This window comes from Patagioenas fasciata, chromosome Z, assembly GCF_037038585.1.
Source record: "Patagioenas fasciata isolate bPatFas1 chromosome Z, bPatFas1.hap1, whole genome shotgun sequence".
NCBI lineage: Eukaryota > Metazoa > Chordata > Aves > Columbiformes > Columbidae > Patagioenas > Patagioenas fasciata.
The window spans coordinates 11,231,160-11,256,155 of NC_092560.1; the positions used below are offsets into that span (position 1 = coordinate 11,231,160).

General features: G+C 40.6%; 1 protein-coding gene across 3 annotated transcripts in view; it reads left to right on the top strand.

Annotated features, from left to right (window-relative positions):
- Positions 1–24,996, top strand: part of ECPAS (Ecm29 proteasome adaptor and scaffold) — a 74,667-nt gene that overhangs the window by 13,565 nt on the left and 36,106 nt on the right. For 2 of the 3 annotated variants that reach the window (XM_065861362.2, XM_065861361.2), the window contains exons 2-18: positions 1,119–1,249; positions 7,061–7,177; positions 8,815–8,933; positions 10,064–10,216; positions 13,470–13,638; positions 14,522–14,661; positions 16,176–16,257; positions 16,503–16,622; positions 16,800–16,885; positions 17,162–17,240; positions 18,357–18,406; positions 18,969–19,035; positions 19,142–19,264; positions 20,420–20,523; positions 21,608–21,731; positions 23,940–24,020; positions 24,478–24,706. In XM_065861362.2, the coding sequence (XP_065717434.1) occupies positions 1,119–1,249; positions 7,061–7,177; positions 8,815–8,933; positions 10,064–10,216; positions 13,470–13,638; positions 14,522–14,661; positions 16,176–16,257; positions 16,503–16,622; positions 16,800–16,885; positions 17,162–17,240; positions 18,357–18,406; positions 18,969–19,035; positions 19,142–19,264; positions 20,420–20,523; positions 21,608–21,731; positions 23,940–24,020; positions 24,478–24,706 (1,974 nt within the window). Of the gene's footprint in view, positions 1–1,118; positions 1,250–7,058; positions 7,178–8,814; positions 8,934–10,063; positions 10,217–13,469; positions 13,639–14,521; positions 14,662–16,175; positions 16,258–16,502; positions 16,623–16,799; positions 16,886–17,161; positions 17,241–18,356; positions 18,407–18,968; positions 19,036–19,141; positions 19,265–20,419; positions 20,524–21,607; positions 21,732–23,939; positions 24,021–24,477; positions 24,707–24,996 lie in introns of those variants that run through there. The other variant, XM_065861363.2, reaches the window with a different exon arrangement.

A 24,996-nucleotide genomic window follows, 5' to 3' on the forward strand; every position in this document is an offset into this window, starting at 1 on the left:
AAACATGTTTATTGCTCCCCCTTCCTTCTCTTGATCTTGTCAGAGTTGCAACTTCCACCTTTTTGCAATTTTTTTGTTTCTGTCTTCCTGGGTTTGAGGAGGAAACCTGCTGACTGGGGGAAGGTGAATTCGTTACAACACTCCAGTGGCTTCGTTGAGTGATAATAGGAGCTTTGTGTTTTAAGCTGCAGCAATATTTCCTGTGTTTCACATTTATTCCTATTGATAATGCTGTCTATTGGGCAGAAGGTCAACAAATTGTAACATATCAATAACTGGTTCAGCCAACGTTTGTACAGCTTTGTAAAGATTTTCTTTAAGACTTAAGTGGCTTAATAAGAAAGTTGTGGACAGAACAGTTTAGCCTGTGTCGGGATGTCCTAGGAATGAGTAATCAATTTACCCTGGAACAGTAGTGTCAAGCTTTCAAAGAACTTGGTTTTCACTTTTTAGTTTGTTTCTTGTGCTTTCAGGGGTAGAGGCTGTTTATTTGTTCTCTAATTGTTTGCAACTGCCATGGTGTGGCTTGCCGCAAGCCTATAATTTCTGCTTTGCTTATACTGCTTCCTTTCTGCAATACTATAATGACTGTAATTAGTCTTGGGTTCTGTTGTGTGTGTTTTGTGTATTTGTTCTGTTGACACAGTGTCTACAGCAGTAAGGTCCCTGTGCATGACCAGAACTGTAGATTTAATAAGAATAATAACAAGAATTAGCCAGATCTTTTTGCCCTGGGATTAATTAGTGGTGATAGAGAACATCATGATCTGAATGCCTATCACAGCAAGCGTGTTTTCGAAAGTTGGCAGCCCTCATACCTTTGCTGTCAAACCAGAAAAGGCGGGGAGTGACTCGGAGATCCTAACCTTCCATTTCACCTTTGGTGATGTTCTAGCCTCTGAAACACAGTGTGAAAGCAAAGGAAATCTTAATTGTTTCTGCCTTTGATACAAGTGATCTCTGCATAACTGTTGGCTGGTACTGGAAGCCATTAGGTGGAAATACTTTAGGAACTGCGTGCAGCGTTTCTTACAAGCCCCGGTTGTTTTCTTGCTAAAGCAATTTTAAGTTTCAACCAGTTTCACTCTTCCCCCCCACCTCTTTTTTTTTAACTGCAGATCAACTTGAACGTGTGTTCTTGCGTCTTGGCCATGCAGAAACAGACGAGCAGTTACAGAACATTATTTCCAAATTCCTACCCCCTGTTCTCCTCAAGCTGTCCAGCACGCAGGAAGGAGTTCGTAAAAAGGTAAGGGTGCGATTTACAGGAATGGGAGAAGGAAATACCGTTTATGTACTGTGATTTACTGTACTTGGATGTTCTCTGTGGAGAAATTTACTCTTTGAGGAAAAGTTATCATAAGCCTGATACAGAGTGGCTTTATTACAACTGTTAGGGCTTAAAGAAAACAGTCATTGCTTGTGTCAACAAGGTCTTTTGCAGGTGTTTGGAGGCTGCATTTGTTTCCCCCTGAGACCATCTAGCTATGAGTTAGCCCGAGATCGAGACTTTCTGCCACAGAGGCAGTTGCCGTGGCTTCCAGATTAGGGCTGTTGTGCACCCACCTGACTTAGGGCACGTGTGAAGCAGGCTTGCTTCAGTGTACGAAAGACCATGAAGACACACTCATTGATGTCATTCACTTGTCTGATAACGGGAATAGCAGCAAGGACCAAAGAATTTTGATTGTGGAATTCGATACTTACCTGAAGGAACTCAGTTCCCTGACACAGAATGCAGCTTTATCACAGAATTAATTCAGGTAGATATTAGGTTCTGTCTCCAAAACTGTTTGATCCTTGCCTGGTTACAGGCATAGGAGTAGAGTCCAAACAGTTTTGGAGATGGAATTTAATATGTACTTGGGGAATTCAGTTCCTTGTATTAGGTTATAGGATAAAAGCTTATCTGCACACCCACGTAGAAACACAGAGACACAACAGCAAGTGCAGAAACTTGTGTAACTCCCTGCCCTAGCTACTCCCAGGCGCATCATAGGAGCCATCAGCCCATCAGAGGCCCATCCCCACAAGTGCAGGCGAACACAGAGGCACCATGGCAGGCAGGAACCCAAATTAAGGACTCAGAGGAAGGTGCACCCTGGCCAGGCCCCTCCCGGGACTGTCTCGGGAGAACCTTAGCACTGCTTTCTGGGCATGAAGCCCGTCAAGATGAGTCAACACCAGAACAACTTTTGGACTGAGGGGATGCTACCCGGGGGTAGTGGACACAATGGGGTGCAGGAGAAGAACTTCTTGGGATTGCATAAGCTTTATAGTGGGATGTTTAGTGGAGGAACCCAAGGCAAGTAAAGGAATGGAGCTAGGTGATTTGGGGAGGAGCAAATGTGGGTCTCTAGAGGTGGAGCCCACTGGTCAATATGTGCCTCTCCTGGTTGGAGCTGGGCACGTGGAGCTGCGAGAACCTCCCCTCTGCTGGGACTGGCCCTAGGTCCCCAACACTGTGTACTTGTCGTTCCCCTTATTCCTGTGGCCAGGCAAGGACTAAACTGTATTGAAGATGGAATTTAATATGAACATGAAGGGATTCAGTGATGTAGCTGCCTACTGCAGCAGGGAACTGAGCTCTGTTTACTGCCAGTTTTATTTTATCCCCAGGCCTGTGTTCTTGCTCAAGTCTCGTGCAACAACAGTTGTGGGATTGCACGAGGGGATCGCTAAACCTTGTGTTAACGGCAGAAGTGGTGTGACCTGGTCTGGGTTGAGGCAGAGGAACACCCGCGTGTGTTTCCTGTTCTGCCAGGGCGGTGCGACCTGGAGAGGCAAATGGGGCAGCAGCAGTTGACCATGAGATATCAGCAGCTGGATCAGAAAGTAAAGAAGGAATTCTTGTCCGTGCAGGTGTTCATCAGAAGGAGCTGCCTGTTGGTAGAGGTGGACCAGAACCTTTCTGAGCAGAATGCTGATGGACTGTTGGGGGCAGGGGGTGGGAAATAATATTTTATAATCCCATCTTTGTCTTGTAGAAATAGGGAAATCACTATGCCTGCATTGGATTTATGAGTAGATTTCAGAACCTGCGAGTAACTAGAACACAGATTTTTCTAAAAGTTCTGCACAAAGCATGGTCCTGGCAGTGATCACCTGAAAGTGGATCCATAGATGTGAAGAAATTCCACTGTGTTGAAGGACAGACACTCCAACTCACATGGAGGATTCTTCTGAATACCTGCTTATCATGTGCACTTGAAGCTTTGAAGAAGGGGATCCAATTATCTAGTGGAATTTCTTAGGGTATTTTTTTATACGATATTTCTTCCATAAGCTGGAATATGTTGTCTCGTTTTTTGGAGTGGTGTCAGATTCAGGAAAGGGGGAAAACTACTCCGTTGAAAATTAAATTTTAAGAGGCCTCTCAAAATAACGCAGCATTTTCACAGTGTACTGTAGTTTTTATGTTAGAATGAATAACAAAACTATTTTTTCTTCCTTCTATGTGTTTAAGCTGTAGATTTTTATCTGTACAGGATTATGATATTATAAGCAATTAAAGCACTTCCCTGTGCTTCTTGGTATTTTTCAAATTCATTGCAGTCAAGGAAATTACCCTGAATTCTGCTCTTGCCATATTGGTGAAGGGAGATTGCTTCTCTCAGTATTCTGTTTTCATAATAAATTCAAAATCTAACAAGAAGACTTTGTATATGTTGGTTATTTTGTCTGGTATTTTTTACATAGCAAAATAAATTATCACTGAGACAGAGGGGAGGGGAAGACTCTCAGTTTTTTGCTCTAATGAACATCAGTGAAGATTTACTGCGGAGTGTATAACCTGCAGGTAAATCTGTTCGACGTACTCATTACCTTTTTCTGTTACTTACATCAGAATTCAACTTTTTAGTCTCCTATTTGCTCTTGCCTTGTCATTCGTCTGGTAGGAAAATGTCTTAAGTAGTCTGATGCATTTTCAAATGCTAATGACTTTTAAATAAGAATACCTGGCTTTCCAGTGCTAATTTTGTATGGTGGACAAGAAAGAATGTGCCTATTATTCAACTCCAGCCTCGAAGTCATGTTAAGGCTGTGTTAAGGAAAACAAAAGCTTTTTTTTTTTTTTTTTTTTTTTCCCATGACCACTCAGGCAATTGGAAAACTAATCTAACAAAAAGTAATAAAGTAGATGCAATATAACAGAAGGAGAAGGACAAACTTTATTTGACCCAGTGTCTGACTATAGGCAGTGACAAAATTCTGCCATCCCATGTCGTGTGTCTCTCCTGCTATCTTTGTAGTGGTTTAAAACCAACACGAAGTGCACCAACATAATTAATTGTGGTTGGAAAACTTACACCATTTTAATTGAATTGACAGTGTAGCTTTTGGTAGTATAGATATACAAGCGAAAAAGAACATCTGTGCGATGGCAGTGTGCTGGTGAAGTGTATGTCAGTACAGGTGTTCAGGTACTTCAAGGCCAGGCTGGACGAGCTCTGAGCAACCTGCTCTGGGTGAAGCTGTCTCTGCTCATGGCAGGGGGGTTGGACTAGATGCCCTTTGAAGGTCCCTTCCAACCCAAACCATTCTGTGATTCTGTTCCTTTCACCCAGCCTTAGAAACACAGTGTAGTTCATTCAGTCACCAGACGGATTGACTACACTCTAATTTTACTCTGACTCCTCAGACTTAACTTTATTCTCCAGCTTGTCCTGCTAGAATGGAAATGGGAAATTAAAATTCCATTTTCCTTCTGATCGCCTTCGTATATTGCTTTGTTGGTCTTAGCCCTGGCCTTTATTTTGTGATTGTCAGGTCAATATTACTGCCTCATTCAGTAATTTGAACTTACTGTCCTCATACATTTTCAGATCTAAGATGTAGTCTAGGTATGTGCATAAGCTTGCAATGCTTATACCTCCTCAATCTATTTATTCTGAAAAGGTAATCCCTCTTGAGGCCACAGTTTGACAGATTAGTTAAGTTCAGCTCTAGAATGTCTTCTACCAAATTGGTTACCTACCAGTGTCATGCAAAGAACGAATCCAGGGTAAATTCACAGTGCTGGTTCAATTGTGCTGCAAGAAGTACTGATGCACTGGCGGCATTTGTGCCAAACTGAGTACTGCGTTGCTTTATGCAGCCCATGTGAAGCCAGCAAAAACAGAAGAAGTGGTCATACTCAGACGTGCAGGTGTTTGCCTGATTCCAGTCTGATGAGTACCACTGGATGAGATCCTTACTGCGCTGATTTGGTATTAATGATTAGAGAAGCAGGACATGAGTGAAACCCTTACATATACCCAGATCCAGCCGTGTCTTTTTTCACCAGCCACCATGAACTAGGTCCTCAGACTCTGTTGTAGTCATATGTTTCTCTTCCTTCACAATAAAGTGTGTACAGACAAATTTTTCCTCTCTAAAATAACAGGAATTTGTGACTGCTGTTACAGTAATTTTGCAGCAGCAAAATCTGATAGCTGTCAGCATTGCTTAGTTTGTCAGCTTATTTCTGGTCTCAGTTACATGCTTGTGGTCAGCCTCTGGATTATATCTGGACGTTACTTTGTTTGATACCTAGTCATAGAGTAGATGCAAGGATGTCTTAGCTCAGATACTGCTCAGCAAGCATAGGGTTCTGCATTTTCCATGACCAACTTTAGTAACAGCAATTTATCTGGTTTTCACCATACTTTGATCACGGTAATGTGTGGGAACGGCAGGACACGCGGTTCCAGCTACCTGGATGATAAAGGGAGATAAATACTAACATGATTAAATCACAGCGGTTAGTAAAAACATAAAGGGCCTTGGGCAGTTTGTACAGAAGTATGTTTTTTATGAGTGTGAAGTGTGATAGCCCACACCAGTGAGTATGATATCTTGAGTCAGAACACTGCCACCGTATGTAGGACGTGTGAATGTTGGGCCTGTGTGTTTGGAATAACATTTTTTGCAAAGAACATCCTGTTTAGCCTCTTAGTCCAGGCCCATCTTGGTAAAGCTATAAATTGAGAAAGACTAATTAAGGAAGGCTCAGCTTGGCTCAACTCTGCCTGGCTCTGCTCTCACTGCTAACAAGAACTCTGTGTCTGCATCTCTGTCTGGATCTTCATATGTGTTGTTCTCATCGTCGCAGTAATGAGCCATCAAAAGCACAGGACAGCACGCCCACCCTGGCTTTTTGACTTCAATTGCTTGAAGCTAACATGCCTCTAGGAGTGGCTTTGTCTGGTTTTACTGGAGCTGAGCTGACTCCATTTAATGTCACATATTTTTGGGCCGCCTTCCTTGAGAATCTGATAGCGTTTGTGAGCTGGATGCAGATGTTCAGTGTGGTTTCTCAAAACCTGTTGTTCCAGAATGGAGATTGTAGTTTTTCAAGTTATTGTGTTCAGTTATGATACCTCATTTAGCGGATTTACAAATGACGCTTTGCTGCTGCTATACCAAGAAACTGCTTTGTGGGATTGTACAGTCGTGGAATAACTTAGCTTGGAGGGGATCTCAGGAGGTCTGCAGACCAGCTTCCTGCTTAAAACATTAAAACAGGGTCCATTATAAGTTCAGACTAGGATGCTGAAGGTTTTATTGAGATGAGTCTTGAAAAACCTTGAAGGATAGAGACTGCACAAACCCTCTGGGCTGCTGCTGCACTAGAGAGTCATGATCATGAGAAAGTACCACTCTGCCCCTTTCTTGTTTCAGGGCACCCTGTCCCCTGCTCTACAGCCGCATGATGGAGCTGCAGCGCAGATTTCCAAACCAGGCTCTGTTTTGAGGGATAATAGCCAACTGTATAGAAAGAACTGGTCATCCTCAGTAGTCATTTCTTCCTGACATTTCTGTTGGTGGAGGTTATTGGTGGTGGCATGGTTTGGGTCTTCTTATGTGTTTGTCTTAACAATGACCTCAGATACGTCAGAGTGATTTCAAGGTAATACAATCAATGATGACTGGTGTTTTTTCAGAGATTAGATAATCAGGAGGCTCAGGCCTGATCTGTTTATAGTAGGTCTGCCTAGTGGACCGAGGATAACGTGTGGAGTCCAAAGTAGTAAAATAAAAGGTGGTTTTTATAAGTGTTTTGTTTTCTTCCTATCAGGTCATGGAGCTGCTGGTTCATCTGAATAAGCGCATCAAAAGTCGTCCAAAAATTCAGCTTCCAGTAGAGACATTGCTAGTTCAATATCAAGATCCTTCTGCAGTGTCTTTTGTCACTGTAAGTGTCTGTTCTTCCAAGAATAGTTGCTGATTTACTTGTAGCAAGCAGAATATTTGTTAAAGCTTCTGTATTTAGCTCTGTTAGCTCTTCTAGGAGATATGTTGTTGTCATGAAGTTGATGTTTCAAGATATTTTTTAAACTAAACTTTATAATCTAGTGTGGGTGAAACTTAGTTTCATAAAGCAACTACACAATTGATTCTGTTCAAATTACTAATAATTACTCTTGATGTTTCATGAATGCATGAATAGTCATTGGTTGTTTTGTAGTGGGTCTGTTCATTGTTAGAAGATCCAGCAGACAGCTACCTATGCTGATCCTGATACGTGCAGAATCAGGCTCTTAAAACATCATGCAGGATCAGTCTCAATTAAAACATCCATATTTCTCTGAACATAGGAAAACTTTTATTTTTATGTGGTTTTAGAGTCAGGACCTGAGCTGAGCAAGAAAATATTAAAAAATATTTAAAAACCTTTTTTGTAGATAGGGAAAATTCACTAGATGTTTTCTTTCAAAGTAGTGTAGAAGTGAAGGTAGTTTAAAAACGGGTTTTTTTGTGAAACTCTGAAGAAAATTTTCATTTCAGCTGTGCTAGATATATTGCAAATCACAATAGTGAAAAAAGTGATAAAATCAGAGGGAAACTTGGTGTCCTCCTCATTTGACTATTCAGTCATATGTAGCATAAATGGAAAATGTACCCTCTTATAAACTGATGGATAAATATTTAGGTTCTAAATAGCAGTAACATAGAAGTAATCTCAGATTGTCTTTAAGCAAGTGGGATTATCTGCAGTTCACCTTTTGGAGATGGCTTAGGGCTTCTAGAGTGCATATGTTCTGTAGAGCAGTAAAAGGACCATCATGTTGGAAGACAAACTTGACATAAACTCTGCTTGTGGCTGGACATGCTAAAGATCTGTTTCCATTCATGTATCTCAGTGATGCATATTGTTTTGTGCTATGACGCTTCAGAAAATTTTAACAAGTGCCATCTACAAAGAAGTATAATGCTTCCCACTTCAACACTTATTTCAACCAGGTCATTGAATACATAACTAACTCTTATTTGTACAGTTCTTGGCTGGACTTGGATCAACACAATAGGAGCTACATCGTCCAGTATTCAGTGTTGCTCTGCTGTGCTGCCCTATCACTGGACTCTGTTGGGCTTGCATTTGCAGCTTGTTACTATGCTGATGTAGAAACATATTTTCAAGAGAAACCTTACCTATGACTTTGTATTTAATCACTGTTGCTTTCTATTTCATTTCAGAAGTAGGTAAGACAGGAAATTGCATTTGCTTTCCTTGAAGCTGTTGCTTAGGTAAAGATGCTTTTGGTGAAATTGGCAGTGAATAAGAGAAGATAGAAAGGTGTTTTTACATTGTTGTTTTCCTTCTTTCAAAGTGAAAGCTCAGCAAGACCTATTCAGGGCTTTTCTGAGTAGGTCTTGTTGCACCTCTCCTTCAATAGATGTCAGTCTGATGAGCCTTAGAATTAAGAAATTTGTCTTCCAAAACATATGTTTCCAAGACCTAATTATGTAACACAACATACAAGAAGAGTTTAAAGAACAAATGTTTCTTTTGCACTGTTGCAATACTCTGTGCTTTTTCTACTCCTTTAGAATTTTACCATAATTTATGTTAAGATGGGATACCCCCGTCTGCCTGTGGAAAAACAATGTGAATTGGCTCCAACTCTTCTCACTGCAATGGAAGGGAAACCTCAACCACAGCAAGACAGGTATAGCTACTTATCCTTGGAGTTAATTCTGTTGGTGTTGTTTTAGAAAAATACTTTCTATCACTTGTTAAAAGTTTTTTTTCTCCCTTTGTGATATCATCATTGCTTAGGATGTTCTTGGCTTGCACATTGTGGATCAGCAATTCAGTAATTTGGGTGATACAAATAATTCATGTACTCTAATGTTGTAATAAGATACAGGATATGCAGCAGCAGACTCCCTGTATGATGAGAAACCTGTGTTATGATGGATATGCCTGTCCGTATCCTTAATCCATCTTCATCAAATTCTAGTTTACCAGACCTTCAGTAAATAGCCACTGTCCAGCAACAGGAACAGCAGTAAATGTGTCAGACTGGCCACTCTGAATTGTGAGATAAACAAAATTCCTACTCATTTGAAACACTAAGTTATAGTAAATAAAACAAAGACTGAAGTTGGGAACTGCTGCATACTAAGAACTTCTAGGTTAATGTTAATTATGAGCCATGCTGACACTGGAAAATGGCATTAAAATCATATCTTCATTCACTCTATATAAGTGTGACAGTGTAAACATAAAATCTTGCTTCTGTTCATGAGATCAGTGTGAAAATACTTGATTGACTTCTCTGGGGCCATGGTTTTTCTCTGTCTGAAAAGCAAGTACGTGAGTGAAGAGAGCTTTGGGAAATCTGGCTATATTGCTATATGATCTATATATTTGTCTGTGTGCACTCTTTGGTGAAGCTGAACAGTGTTTATTGACTTCTGTGCTAGATGGACTTAGATATAAAACTTTAAATTTCTAACAGACAAGACAGTCCTAGACTGTATTTTGTGGCACAATTACAAAACAACAGAAGTCTAGACAAAGGCAGTGACTTTTTCTCTCCAGATGTGTGTGCATGCACGCACAGAGATATGTATGTTCTATTTTAAGTGCAAATTCTAATTTATCTTCTGCCTTCTGTTTTTAAGTATAACAGGTGGCAGAGACCATGGGATTGTGAATCAGTTTAAGTTTTTCTAATACTTCTTTTTGCTATTAAAAACCAGGTTTGTTGTTAAAGGTTTCTCTCTTGAATGTTAAGAATAAATGGGTGTTGTATTTTTTTAAATGGTTGCAGTAAATATAATTGTTTTTCAGCCTAATGCATCTTCTAATACCAACCCTTTTTCACATGAAATACCCTGCTGAACCACTGAAAGCAGCAGCTTCTCCATTTAATCTTGCTGAAAAACCAAAGACTGTACAGCTGCTTTTGGACTTTATGTTGGATGTTCTGCTTATGCCTTATGGGTAAGTAAAAGTTAATACCAGTCTTCTCTAGTATTGATGTGTTTTTTATGTGTGAAACATTGCAAACTGCACCCTTGGAAACTCATTTGAAATAAACTCATATTTCCTAGCTCAAATTAAGCCAGTTGCATGTTTCAGTAAGATACAAAGCAGGGTTCTAATTCCAAGAATGGGATCACCACCTTCCTTATTTAACAAATGTCTTTTTTCTATTTCAATAGATGTTATGCTATTCAGTCCTTGACCTGTTTTGGGATCAAAGTGAAGTTATGAGACATGTGAGCTATCTGTTAAATAACCAAACCTCTAAAATAGAAGCCAGACCAAAATGGGTGCTCACCTTCCTGCATTTGAGTTTTAAGGCTTATTCTGCCAAGGTCATAAGCAAGCATAATCTCTGAAACCTTGTGCTTTCCAGAGTTGAACCTTTAGTAACAAGATTTGTCTTTCATCTGTCTTCTGATGAAAAATGTTTTAACTGTAATGGCATGTCTCATTGTGAGCACAGTTTTCTGAGTGCAAGAATGGTTTACAAAGCAACTTGAATTTACTGATCACTGCTTGTTAGGAATCTTACAGTTATAAAATCAGTACTTTCTTAAAATCTGTTTTCCACTAACTTTTTTAGTGTCTTTGTGTTGCTAGGGGATCTTTTGCTTTGAAAGAAAATACAAGTAATTTTAACAGTAGAACACGTCTTTTTTTCTAGCAGTTTATTGATTTCTGTAGGATTTTTCTGAGCACCTAGCTCTTGCCCACCCAAGTGGAATGACTTTTAAAATAGCAAGCATGTGTTTTTCTCCATGTAGCATTTCTGGAGGCCGTGTTCCCATCAGGCGCTGCAGGGGCCACTTCCTGCTCATTTGAGTGTGCAGAGTCTTGCAACTTGTAGTTTAAAATGCCCAGCTGTCCCATCCCAACAGGTGGGATGGGGATGAGTTAACTCTGAACATGACAGGTGCCCTGACTCAGGTGTGAGTTCACTCTGGGTTAATTCTGCGTGGTTATGTGAAGTGAATGACAGACAATCACTCCAGGGGTCCAATTCAGTTATGAGTTTTACTAAAAGCACATGTTAGAATACTGATTACAGCGAATAGTGGCTTGGCAAAAGTATTTTATGATATCACAGAACTTATCGATACATTAACAGCAAAAGTCCTTCTGAAAGCAATGGATTGGCAACCACTAGTAGCTATAATACAAAACAAGAATCCAACAGCAGAGCTTAAGATTGTGTTACTCTTTTGTGTTCAAAAAGAAAAGAGAGAAGGAGAGTGATAGAGGAAAACTAAGGTGTAAGAGAGAGAAAGAGAGTAAGGTATCACCACTCACAGAAGGAGAGGCAAAGAAATAGGGCTATAGAAGAAAAAAGAGAGAAGGAAAGAGCAGAGAGAAAGGAAGAAGGGAAAGGTGAGGGATCCAGCCACCCTTGCAGCTCCGCAGCATGGATGGCGAGACTTGTATGACGATGTATGGCCTCCTGTGTCCTGCGGTGAGGATGCTGGGGTTTGTAGTTCAGGAGCGCAGCGTCTTCTGGTGTCTGGTCCCGTTCCTGCAGCGAGGCTGGTGGGCGAAAGGCCCTCAGCATGGTGGGTTCCCTACCAGTGCTGTTTTAGGTGAGCTTTTTTATAGCCGTCCAAGTAGAGGAAAGTCTGGGGGGAAGGGGTGATTGCAAAAAATGGACAAGTCTTGACAAGTCCTGGGCCGTGTTGAATGGTTTCAGCTTTTCCCCTCTGTGTGCCAAGCTGAGCATTGCAGAAGATGGAGCTATGTGCCCTCCAGCACATCCCCCAACTCAGGTTGGGGCTGTGGCTCCTTAGCTTGTCATTGATATGTAAATCAGAGTTCACCCTATGCTGAATGTGTCATCTGCTACGATGTTTGAGGCGTGATTCGTTTTAGCCTTTGACAATCCTGGGACTGGAGGAACTAGTTTTGCCACAATGTTTCAGCCATGATCCTTATCAATACACAACACCAGTGTTCTCCTCTACTCACAGTTCACACTCAGTTTGCCCAGGTTTATGCTGTTATCTTCACCCCCACTCTGCTTTGGCTGTGGCATCAGCAGATGAAGTCCTGGGGGCTTTGCAGTGAGACCTCACTTCATTTTGAAGTGGTGTACTCTGACCAACCACGACAATCTTTAACTACCCAGGCCACGGCAGGGGTGAAAGCTTCATTTTCTTTCCAGAAGGTGCTCAGAGGGGGTCTTCAGTTGGCCTGTGGCTCTGGATGTCTGGCTCTAGAAGTCTTGCTCCCTGGGGTAGAACTGCTTGCAGCTGTTTACAGCTAATTTATGGCTGCTAGAACTTGCTCTGTCATTGCACAGTTGTGAATTAGCCTTGCTAGTCTGTCTGCAGTAAAACAATCAGGAAGCCTAACTGTAGGGCTTCAAACTCATAATCATGTTGAAATATTTAAACGTTTTAACTAAAAAGACCTGGAATGAATGTTTATCCTTATTGTTGGGACTATTTACTTCCTTTTGTTGCCTGTGCACTGAATGCAGAACACATGATGGCTGTCTGGAGCAAAATAATTGTTGCTGGTCTCAGCACTACAATTTTGATGCCTTCAGGTGTTGACCGGCCTCCAAGGACACATGGAGGGGTGGAGCAGCTTTTGTGAGAGTATGGAGATGTTCACAGGGCAGCTAGACTAGCCAGTCTCCAAAAACCCTAAAATCTGTTAACTTGAGCCTTATGCTTTCGCTTTCCTTCCCTGCTCAGTACTAAAACTGCCATTTTCCAATACTTGGGTTTTTTTTAATATGTATCAAGAATTGTTTCCTGCCACTACATTGTGTTGCATAGGGTTCATTATTTCCATTGCTAGGTTTACGCTTTTCGTAGAAACCACACAAATGTTTTTAAAGCTTTTAGTACACATTTCTCAAATGCAGTACTGTCAGAATATTCGCTTCTAATATGAGAGAGATCGTTTTTTCTGGTCCATAACCTGATATAACTGTTTTCAGAAATACCAGTGGACCCTTGCCTTTCCTGACTGAGGTTTGTTCTCAAACAGTTATAATGAGATCGTTATGGCTTCTGCAGGACATTTTGGGGTAGCTGGTAGCTGAGTCTTAACTGAACAAAATTCTGTCCTATGTCAAAGTCATGGGATTAATTAAAGAAGAATTTGTAAAGTTGGACAGATTGTGTTTACTCCTCTTTTCCAGCATCTAATTCAGCTGGCAGTGTCGATGGGTAAAGCCTCTAATGAAACTCCTTTCCCACCTGCTTAGGTTTGTATTGAATGAATCTCAGAGTCGACAAAACATGCCCTCGGCGCAGGGGTCTTCATCGAGTAGTGCAGGAGGTCCTGGAATCCCTCAACCGCCTCCAGGGATGAGCTTTTATGCAGCCAAAAGGGTAATTGGAGATAGCCCATGGACACCAGAGCAGCTGGAACAGGTACTTGCGACTGCAGGGCTGGTCCTCAGTGAACTGGGGATGGTAACAGGGACGGCTGCAGACAGAGGAACAGAAGGCCAGAGGGATTATACGAATCTAACTCTGACCAGGTCTTCAGTTGCCCTGAGACAATTTATTGAGGGACTTTACATGATGCCTTAAGGAGCTTTGCCACAGTGAGATGGGGTGGGAAGCACCAGCAGTTCCCAGCACTGGTTATGATACCATAAAATCGGCAAAGTAATGGACTCATTAAACAATGCTTTAAGGTTTCAAAGTAGCACTTCTTATTCGTCACCGGGGCTGGACTAGGGGTGTCTCTCCATAGGTCCGATGGTGACTAGTTGGTCATACATGGCTTATATTGACAGAAAAATTACATATTCATTACAATTCTTGGACACCATTAACATATTCCACGCCTATTCTAACACAAGCTATCCATTAAGCAATGCTGAGCAACATTCACGTGTTTCTCAGTTATCTGTTTTAAAAGCATGTCGTAAATCTATGTCAATTTTAAGAATAGGTTGTGATTACTAAGTCCAAAGATGCTATAGTTACATGGTCTGCTTATACAAAAGATTCTATGGTTTCGTGGCTAGTTAATCTTTAAAGATTGCTACCTTAATATTCTCCTAAAATTCTATAATTCCTTAAAAACCAGTCTAATAATTAGAAATATAGATATCAGTTAGGAAGCAACCATGACTGCAGCCTACCCTCGTGTTTTCCTCCTAAAGGTACTAAGGTTACAAAACTCTGTCTTGTTGATGGAGCATTCCTTTTTAGTGGGTAAGCAGCAGAGTATCCCTAATCATAATTCTGATACATATATTTTCTTGTCAGTAACACTGTGTTTATGTTCCCCACTCTTGAACAGTGTAAGCTGGGAATAGTGAAGTTCATTGAAGCTGAACAGGTGCCGGAACTTGAAGCTGTTATACACCTGATTGTAGCCTCCAGTGATACAAGACACAGTGTGGCCACCGCTGCAGACCTTGAACTGAAGAGCAAACAGAGGTACAAGTTTGAGTGTTTGGAAAAGATGGTGCTAGTGTTTGTACAAAGCTCGCTATTGTAGTGCTCCAGAGAAACTGCGCTATGAAAGGAGGAAGAGTACAGTCCCCCACGTACCTGTGAAGCTGACGTATATTCACACAGACCTGGGAATGGCGTGGCTCACAGTCTTGTAGCCAGCATTGCTTGGCTCCAGAGCTGACAGCTTTAGTTGTTTGGTTTTGGTCACCTTTGGTGTTGCTTTTGATCCATTTTCTTACTCCTTGGTTTCCAAATTGTCTGTGGATTATTGATGGTCAATAAACCCTTAGTAAATGAGTCACGGCCTGTCAAGTTAACTATATTGTCTTTCCCAGAAAAGTATACTTTCATTTAATTTGTTAAGGGTGTAAAGAGACTGTAATTGCGAAGTGGCCTATAGTCTAGGAAGTTTGGCAGTCACTGTTGTCTGCAGTATTAAATCTTTTGCACATCTGCAGTCCACCTTTCATCATCTGAAGACAATGCTTCTGTCATTAGCTTATCAAGAGGCCAGAGTAATTGCTGTTCATACCACTTGCTGAGTTATTGATCTTTCAAGATGTGCTGGGTTATGTAGTTTTGAAGCAAGAGAGGCCTGCCTTTGAAATGCGTAGGTGGCTCCTGTATTGCTAGAAGTATAGGACTGTTTAATTTGGAGTCTGATGTGTAATGTGAAACCTTCTCCATTCGAGTCTATTCATGTGCCTCAGTGGTGGCAGGGGAGGTGATTCTAGTAAGTGATGACAGCCTGGTTAAGGAAGACAGTCTGTCCTTTGCTGTTTGTCTCATCTTTCCCTTTGTGTTGGTATTCTGTGCCTGGAGAGTGGAACACGTATGTGTACAAAATGTGTGTTAACATGCAATGTTACATGTATTTTATGATAAATATATGCTACTTCACAGCTCACTTGGTCTGGAAATCAGTTGCTTTGCTGAAAGAGGCAGTTCTGTCTCATCTACTTTTTGAAGCATGCGTGCTTAACTTTTTTTTCTGTGGGGTGTTTTTTGGATGTGTGTGTGTTCCAAACAGTCTTAAAAATAGCTAGTGTTAGATGCTTATTGTGGCACACAGGTTTGTCTGAGAGACCAAGATGAAGTAGTCCTAGGATTAAAAATACTCTCTTTTCTGTTGAAATGTCAAAGCATGTTGAAGAACATGGAGAAATTTGTTAAGAGATGACCACTCTGTATTCAGGTGGTAGACTACCATGGTTTATATGTCTTGTTTCTGTGGGAGAGAAGGGAGTGTGTAGGTTTCTTACAAATTATTTGAAATTATATTGTCAGAATTTGTTGATGAAATTTGTAATCGCTTCACATTCTTAATGATTATATATTGTGTGGATATGGGGGGCATGATTAGAAGTCAAATAAGATCTATTAAAACTCTGCTAAGAATATTAATATAATGCAAAATACCGTAAAACACATATTTTAAAAAGTAATCAGGGATCAGAATCATAACATGTCGGTGTTTAATGTGTTTTTTCCTTTAGTTTAATTGACTGGAACAATCCAACTATCATCAACAAAATGTATAAAGTTTATCTTGGGGATATACCGCTGAAAACCAAGGAGGTAAGGTTTGCCTTCAGAGTTGCATACCTGCTTAATTTTAGTTGCGTTATTGTATTTGGAGAAGGCACATATGTATTTCTTAAATCTGTTACTTCCTTTGATCTCTGCTTTCACTGAACAGTTTTGCTATTTAGTATTTTTTCTTTGTCCCAGTGTATTCTGATTTGCAGTAGAAGGCAGTTTAGCTAACTTAAAAGTATCCTGTCCGAAGATGCACTATATTATTTCAACTTTCTTTCTGACAGGGATCTGTTCTGAAACCAGAAATGAAACGCGAGTCAGTCAGCACCCGTGTTAAATTAAAGATTGTTCCTCATCTTCTGCGATCCAGACAAGCTGCAGAAATGTTCCCAGCTAACATTCAGGTAGTGCTAATGTTCCTAAGCTGCTCTTCCTAATGAGCTTGGTAGTAGAGTTCCTCCAGTCCTAAGTGCAGGGAAGGGCTGTTACTGATGACAGTGTTCAAAGAAGAAGGGGAATTAGAAAACCTTTGAAAGTGAGGCCAGACACTCTCTGACCCGCTCTGTATTTCTTTTGGCCAGGTGGTTTATGATGGACTCTTTGGTGCAAACACAAATGCAAAACTGAGAAGCCTGTCCTTGCAGTTTGTGCATCATATTTGTATCATGTAAGTAATTCAGAGTAAGCGCAATGTTTGTCAGCTATTTGCCTAGAATGCATTCCGTTCTAAATATATAACTAAACTACAGCAAAGAAAGAGTACTAAAACTCAGAAAGTAGGGTTTTTTCCTTAATCCTGAAGTCTGTGTATGTACTTGCATGCTTAAACACATTAAGCTGTAATTTCTTAGCTCAATAAAACTGAGAAAAAATGATACTGAGACAAGATACTTCTAAGCGATGCAAAAGATAATATTTTGTTTGTTGGTGTCTCTAATTGCAGTTGTCCAGAAAGTAAAATAAAACCATTAGGCCCAATGCTTTTAAATGGACTTACAAAGATGATCAATGAATACAAAGAGGTAAGCTGAAAAGTTCTTTGCTTTAGAGCTATAATTGTTCATACAAATACAAGCAAAAGACAATACCTTTATGTTGGAAACTGATAAATCTCTTTTTGGAGGTGGCTGAGGGGGATATCAAAGGACACTTTTTAAGCAATTTTGTTAGAAGAAGAGCAAATACTATAAAAAGCTATATAGGAAATCTGTTTTGTTTGTTCAACAGCTATGGATAGGTGCTTGGACACTGTTTGCAAAGTCTCAGGCAATAAGAGTGTTGTTAATCTAAAGAGTGAGGCCAGAGTTGCATCTCACTGCTGTTACTCATTACTCTGGAGCACACAGGGGCTGCAGCTCCAGGTGTACAGCCCGTTGTGATTAGCAGCTGTGTACACCTGCTTGTAAAACCTTCCACCCTGTCTGTCCAGGGCTGACATTGCTCTGAGAAGGGTGTTACAAACCAAACTGCAAACACCAGCGAGGCCTGAATAGGTCTTCCCAGTGCCAGTTCAGAAGGCAAATTCCCCACGATACTCCTGCATGTAGCTTATGAAGGGCTGATGTTGCAGACCTCTTCTGCAGCTTTGATCCTTTTGCTGGTTCATTTGAACTGTTGGATGTGACCTCCTGGCCTGAGTTGATGTTGAGCACGTGGGCCTCCTCTGCCATTGGGAAGGACATGAAAAAAGGAGTGTTCAGGAGGAAGGAAGCCCATATATGAACGTGCTGTGTTGGTCATCTGCAGGATCTGTTGTGCAAACAGCTTCCTTTGTGTAAAGCTGCTGCTTAGGGCTGGTGGGGAAGATTTCTGTCCCTTTGCTACTGTTTCATATATTTGCTGATTCTTCTTGGCTGTCTCTCTTGGAATAAAATGTGATTAGCTGAGAACAGAAGGGACATTAATGTTTTGTCAACATGTGTGATTTCCTATTTCTTTTGGAAAAACATGCTCCCTCAGTTCCTATCTAATGCTTTTGTTCTCAGATAACAATTATTTTATGTTCCAAGATTCTCTGTCCTTGAAAGCCCAAGTGAGCACTTTGAAGATAGGATTTAAAGTAAATGTTTAGTTATAAAAGATATGCCTTTATGTATTTCTAGTTTTGCTGAATTATATTTATTGTTTTATCATTCAAGGATTCAAAACTGCTGTCAATGGCATATTCAGCGGTTGGAAAGCTCTCCAGGTAACTGAAGCATCATTTAAGCAATGGGACATTAAATAGTTTTTCCAGAGTAGTCTAAGCAGCAAGTTTTATGCTACCTGCCAATTTTGCAATTGAGTATAAAGTGCAGAGAAAAGCATTCTTCTTGTGACATCCCCAGAGGTGTAAAAGGAAATATGTTTTTAGCTGATAGCTTTTCTGGCAGTGATTAATGGCAGCTCATGAATTATGCACATAATTTAAGAAATGGTTCCACTTTCTGGATTTCCAGAAACAGAAATGTAATGAATGTACAACAAAAACCAGAGGGCATAAAACTGGACAAGTAGCATGTTCAGTGGTGTGCGGATGATCTAAGTAGTTGTTCACAGAATATCTCACTTTCCAAACGTAAGGTGTGGGATGCTGCTCTGTGGTCAAAATGGATAAGATAGAGCAGACTTCATGTGCTGGCTCTGTTTTGTTTGACAGTTAAAATTGGGATGAGGGAAGACCAATAAAATGTAATGTAAAGCATTACAACTTATAAATCAAACCAAAACTAAACCAAACTTACTTCGTTAATTGAAATATGTTGTTTCAGCCGGATGCCTCAGCTCTTTACCAAGGATATAGCACTGCTACAGCAGTTTTTTGAAGCTTTATGTAAGGTGGGTGCTGACTGGTCTTTGGGAAATTGTTACTATTTTGTGCTGGTTTTGCTTTATTCTTGTCCCTGCACACTGTAGAGTGACAACTCTTGGTTTTGTGCTGCAGGAGGATCCTGATACTAGACTTGCCGTTCAGGAGGCCTTATCTTTGATGGTTGGAGCATACAGTAGCTTGGAAGGAGCCCAGCGTACCCTGATGGAAGCTCTTGTAGCTTCTTGTTTAATAAAGGTATTTTCAGTGGAGTCAGAATTAATTTATTACCTTAACTAATTAATTAATTACCTTAAGAAAAAAACTGTTAATTGTTTTTGTGTTTCTTGACACTTCCTGTTGTATACTTTTGGAACAGGTCCCCCTTTTCTTACTGGCCTATCTGAGAGAATAGGGTTTTGTATGCTCAGATAAAGTATTTTTAATATGCTACAGTGGATGCAAGAGGGATAAAAATGCAACTTTCTATCCGTGTTCTGTTTTGTAAAGAAAAGCCATTGGGATTACATTGTATGTTTCTCATAGTCTTCTCCTAAGAAAACTTTTGAGAAGTAGGTGCTTCGGGGACACTATCCTGTGAAATGCTTTGTGAAAACAAGACTTCGGTAGAAAGGATCATTCACTGCTAAGTGGGGATTTCAGTACACTGGGTGATTTCTAACATTATAAGTCACCTGGGAACCCCCCCAGGAGCTTAGCCTTCAAACACTAATTCAAAGGAAAACACGCTTCACTGACTCTCTTACTTTACTGAGTATCTTGTCTGTGTTCAGAATTCCCCAGAGGTCTGGGTATTCAGAAAGAGTGGGTTTTGTGTTTGCACGTGTACGCAGTGACTGTGGAGGTAGACGTGTTTCTAGTGGTTGCACTAGTAACTGTGTAATAGACTATTTTCATGCTGATGACTCTTGCCGGGGTGCTTGATCAATCCAGATCTCCAGGCAATACCACTTTGAGACTGAAGCCAGCAGGGAGAATGACCACCCTCAGCTAATGTTTCTTTTCCATCTCTGGCTGTGCAACTCCTAAGAACAGCTCTGTTTTATGTGGATAGATGATGTACGTCATTCTTAATTTCAAAACTGCCTGGGTGAGGCAGTTAAGATGTCTAAGAATTAGCGATAATCCTGCTTTACGATTCCCAAAAATGTACATGTATTTAATTAAATGTTTTGTTTTCCACTTGTGTGTGTATGAGACGCTAACTTTTCTTTTCCCTGTCTCCTGCCGTATGAAGAGTTAGCAAGAATGCTGTCTTAAAATGTCTAAACTCTTTGGGTCATGTTGGTACCAGAAAACAAAACAGATGACTGATGATTACAAGTGATGAATGCAGGTCATGAGTGTGTTCATTTAAAATTAAACCATATGTTTGTGTCTGTTCTCTTTAAGCCTGAAGTTCAAGTACGTCAAGTGGCTGTGAAATTTGCTAGCACGGTATTCCCTCCAGATCACATCGCTTCCAAATACTTACTCCTGTTAGCCGCAGGAGACCCGTAAGTTGTTTTCCTTTTTAAGTTATTTCATACACACACACACAGAGATATAGATAGATAGATAGATAGACAGACAGATAGATACAGGTAGATATATATATATATATTTTTGCATCCGATATGTATTTGTGTGAAATACGAATGCATATATATGTGTGTGTGTGTGTGTGTGTATGTAAGTAAATAAAAACTCACTCACTGAAAATAAGTACAATAATTTGGGAATTAACCTTTATATAGGGGCATTCTTGACAGTAATGTGGAGAGTGTTACTGTGCCTTATGGTATTCTTTGGCTTGGATTCTTTTTTCAGGTGAATTGCTGTCACTAAAGCACTTTGTGCTAATGATCAATAGCAATTGCAAAGTAAACATGCATTAACTGAAATCACCTTTCAGTGACTAGAAATTATTTTGCCTGGCAAATTCTAGCAGTCTATTTTTAACTTGTGTTTGCAAAGAGACAGGAGCATGCGCTTGTGAGAGTTGCCACTCTCTGCTGAGGGGTAGTTGATTCATTAAATTACAGTAATAATTTCATTTGCAGTTTTCTGTTATTGCAATTTGAGTGGTGGTTTTTTTTCCAGCTTACTTTAGTTGCTTGATTTTTGACATGAGTAGCTATTGTGTAACTAAGGAAAGCTAAAATGATCAATGCAACAAACGGCTGTTGTTGCAGCGTCAGCCCTATTTCGGGAGTTGGTCTTCTGCTTCGTAGATAGTGATAAACCTGATAGGCGTCAGCTGAAGCTTGAATATAGGAAGTGACAGGGAGGAGGAGCAGACAGGAGAAGAAGAATGTGGGAACCAAGAGCTGGTGGTGAACACCAGCAGGATGTAAAAGGAGCAGAAGTGGGCTGATCCAGACTGTTTTGCAGAGGCCACTTATCACTATCCTTTTTCTTCCCCATCTCTAAAATAAACAAATCATTAACAGTTCCAATGCAAGCTTTTTTTCCCTTCCTTTCAAAAAAACCCCACTTATCATTTAAAAACTCCCTCAGCTTCCCAAGATATCTCATTGCTCATTAAAGGCCACTTGTTCTGTGCAAGTAATGTCTGTGTCTCATATTTTCTTCTGAAAGGCGGGAGGAGGTACATGGAGAAGCCCAGCGAGTTCTGAGAACATTTCCTGGTAAAAATGAAAAGGAGAGTTCTGGGAAGCAGACTCCTCCCTTCCCTGAAATGGTCCTTTACATTCAAGACAAGGTACAGTGCTTTTGTCTCAGTAAATGACATACAAATTCCTGATGCTCAGGCATGTAATAAGTATGGTCTTCCCTTGCCTGTTTCCGTCTCCCACACCTCCCCTGATGAATAAAGTTAGCGAAAATTACAGTGAAGGCCAAGCGTAGTATTGCATTGCCAAGATTAGCACTCATTGTTACCTTCTGCTGGCATTAATTACAAGAGATCTGAATGTTAAGTAACAAGGAAGCGTGTCGTTTAACCAAGGGATTATTTTGCATTGATGGTTTTAGTGCAGATGATGTGTGGAGCGAGGAGTCCAGTGTTCAAGGGTGATAATCCAGTAGATTTTAGAAACACAGTTTGCTGACAAATGTGTTTGTGAAGGGATAGGAAGATCACTCTTTGGTTGCACTAGTGAATAATAATATTGTGCCTAAACCAGAAAAAAGGTTGCAGGCTAGGAAAGGAGATACTGGAACAAATGAAGAAGTTTGGTTTGTTGACTTAAAGTCTTAATTAGTCATCTTCATTGCAATCTGTGAAAATAATGACCATGTAATTAGCCTTTCACAAGTCTAGTGTATATGCTAAAAACTGTGCCACTGAGTTTACCCTCAGTTTTTGTGCTGAGACACCATCTGGAGAGGTGTTAAAATCTAGTTTGTGTTACACACTTCTGTGTATAGTAGCTATACTAGGCTTATAAGCTATAAATATGATGTGAAAGATCACTGACAATACTTTTTTTTCCTCTGATGGTCTATTTAAAAAAAAAAATGTCAGAAATATATCATGTTGGAGCACATCTGGCTTTGGAAGAGCTGTGTGATAGCAGAACTCTTACACATGAGAGATTGCTTGTGAAATGTTGTATACTCTGCTGATGGTGTACTCTGCTACTGTAGGAAATATTCGAAGCTTTATGAAAAACCTTGCTTTTGTCCAAAATACTGGTTATTCAAATAAATATAAAAAAATAAGAAACCAAGATTGAGTTTTAGATAACACTTAAATGCCTATCCCCTTGTGGTTAATTTTTTTTTTTTTTCTTCTGTAATGTCATTAAATAACTATAGTATAACTAGTTTAAGCACTACTGAGAAAATCAAGATTCCCTCAGTTCTGGGTGAAATAAAAGAAAAATAAAATGAGCACTTTTCAGATCTTCCTTACATGTCCTGAAGGCATATTAAAAAATCCTTGAGGTTAGGAAAATCCTTTCTTTGGTTAGTTATCTCAAAGTGTGAATTTTCACATACAATGAATAGTCTGCGAGTGCTGGAGATGTTTGAGGAGTTTGTATCCCTGCTTGGCACAGCAGCCCAAGATTCATGAGTTGATGTGATCCTTCTTTCCTTCTGCAAAAAAATATACCTTAAAGAGTAGGTCCTGATCTACTGGGTATGGATGAGAACCCATTCTTCAAAGGAGTAATCTGGTTCATTAATTCAGGTTTTAGCTGATGGTTCTGGATGTCATTGAAGTTCCAGTGCTACCAAAGATCTGAGCATGTTAAGAGATCCAGGAACATATTGACTTCTGTGCCACTGCCTCGTGTTTATTCGGATGCAAGGCTACCGTGCTGAGCCCAGCCCTGGTGCCAATGTGCATATTGCACAGAGGATCCTGACATGTTTTCCTGCAGCATTTGCAGTGGGTGTCACTGGAAACCTTCTGTTCAGATGTTTTTGCCCCAGAATACTCCTGCTTGCCAAAGCTAACATGTCCACTGAAGGAGTTGCTCACTTCTACCTAGCAGGCAGCAGGGCCTGAGAGAGCCCCTGGGCTTGACTGGTGGGGCTCAGGCACCCACCTCCAGTACTGGGGAGCCTCTCCAGGCAGAGCTGCCTCCTAGGGTTCATGACTGCCTGTCAGCTGGGGTGCTTCAAAGTCTGGAAATTTGTGAGTTATTTCATTTCTAAATTCTAAAGCAGTTGTTTTTTTCCTGAGGGGAAGAAAGCACGTTGTCCTCCTCCAGCCTTCCCTGCCTTTCCCTCCACAAGTTCTGAGTTTCCACTTTCTGAGTTGATAGGGATGTAAAGCTGATGGACCTAAGCTCTAGTATTACCAAGTGCACTGTGCACTTCTTGTTATAGAACTGTTGTACATTTTCAGTTGCTAAGTGGAGAATAAACATAGTTGCATCAGCAAAATTTCGTTGACCTTTCCAACATCTCTGCTGCTCATGGGTCTGACTGTTCAGTCTTAATGCACTCTGTTGTTTAGGCCTCTCACCGAATGAAAACTCCAGCTAAATACATGACTGGAACTGCAGTGTTGCCTTTCAATCCTGCCACATTTGGAGAGGTAATTGTCTGGATTTACTTCCTTGGATAACTGTACCATTATTTAGAGGACAGTGTGAAAAGCTAACAGTTACCATAAGTCACCCTACACTCTAAAATTCTTTTTTTAAGCAGATGTTGGGGTTGACTCTGTTTTTTATCTGTCTGTCCCTAAAATGGCAGCTTGAACAGGACTGTCGGGGGGGGTGGGAGGAAAGTTCCCAAGAGGGCTGCTCCACGGAGGGAGAAACTGGCAATCCTGTGCAAAAGTCCCATTATGCTGATCCTAAGATTTGTTACACTTTGTATTTGTGCCTGTGTCCATGCTGACTCTTCTGTCCAGATTTGGTTAGAGAAAGAACCGTATTGTTTTGTTTACACTAAACACAGCATATTTGCTGCCCTTTTATTTTGTCTCCTCTGTGGTTTTCCAAGTCCTCATGCACTTACTGTCGCGTGTTTTTCTCTTCTGTACTTAGATAGTTCTGTATCTGCGGATGTGTCTTGCTCACAGTGCAGGTGTGATGCCAACCTCGCAGAGCCTGGCAGATATGCAAGATCATGCTCCAGCCATTGGACGTTACATAAGAAACCTCATGTCTGGCAACCACATATCTTTCTCTTCCTCCTCCTCTTCAAAAAGTGGAGAAACAAACCCTGTACATATATATATCAGCCTTCTTCAGCAGCTGCTAGCTGGTGTTGGAGGTAAGACGCTGTGTGCAGCATCATCTTGAAGAAAAAAAAGCCTTATTAGAAATTTTGTGCCGCGCCCAGTGCTTTGAACTTGTCTGCAGCAATCACAGACCTGCAGCGTGGACTATATGTTATACTCTTCAATTTAAACTTGTTCTCTTTTGTGCTGCTGTGTAGGTGGGAGAAGCAGGACAGTCAAATTGCAGCACTGCTTTACACAATGCTTTAAAATTGTGAAGCCATTGTCTATAACAGCTTCCTCAGCAGTGAATGCTATGTCTTCTACACTCTGATAATAACAT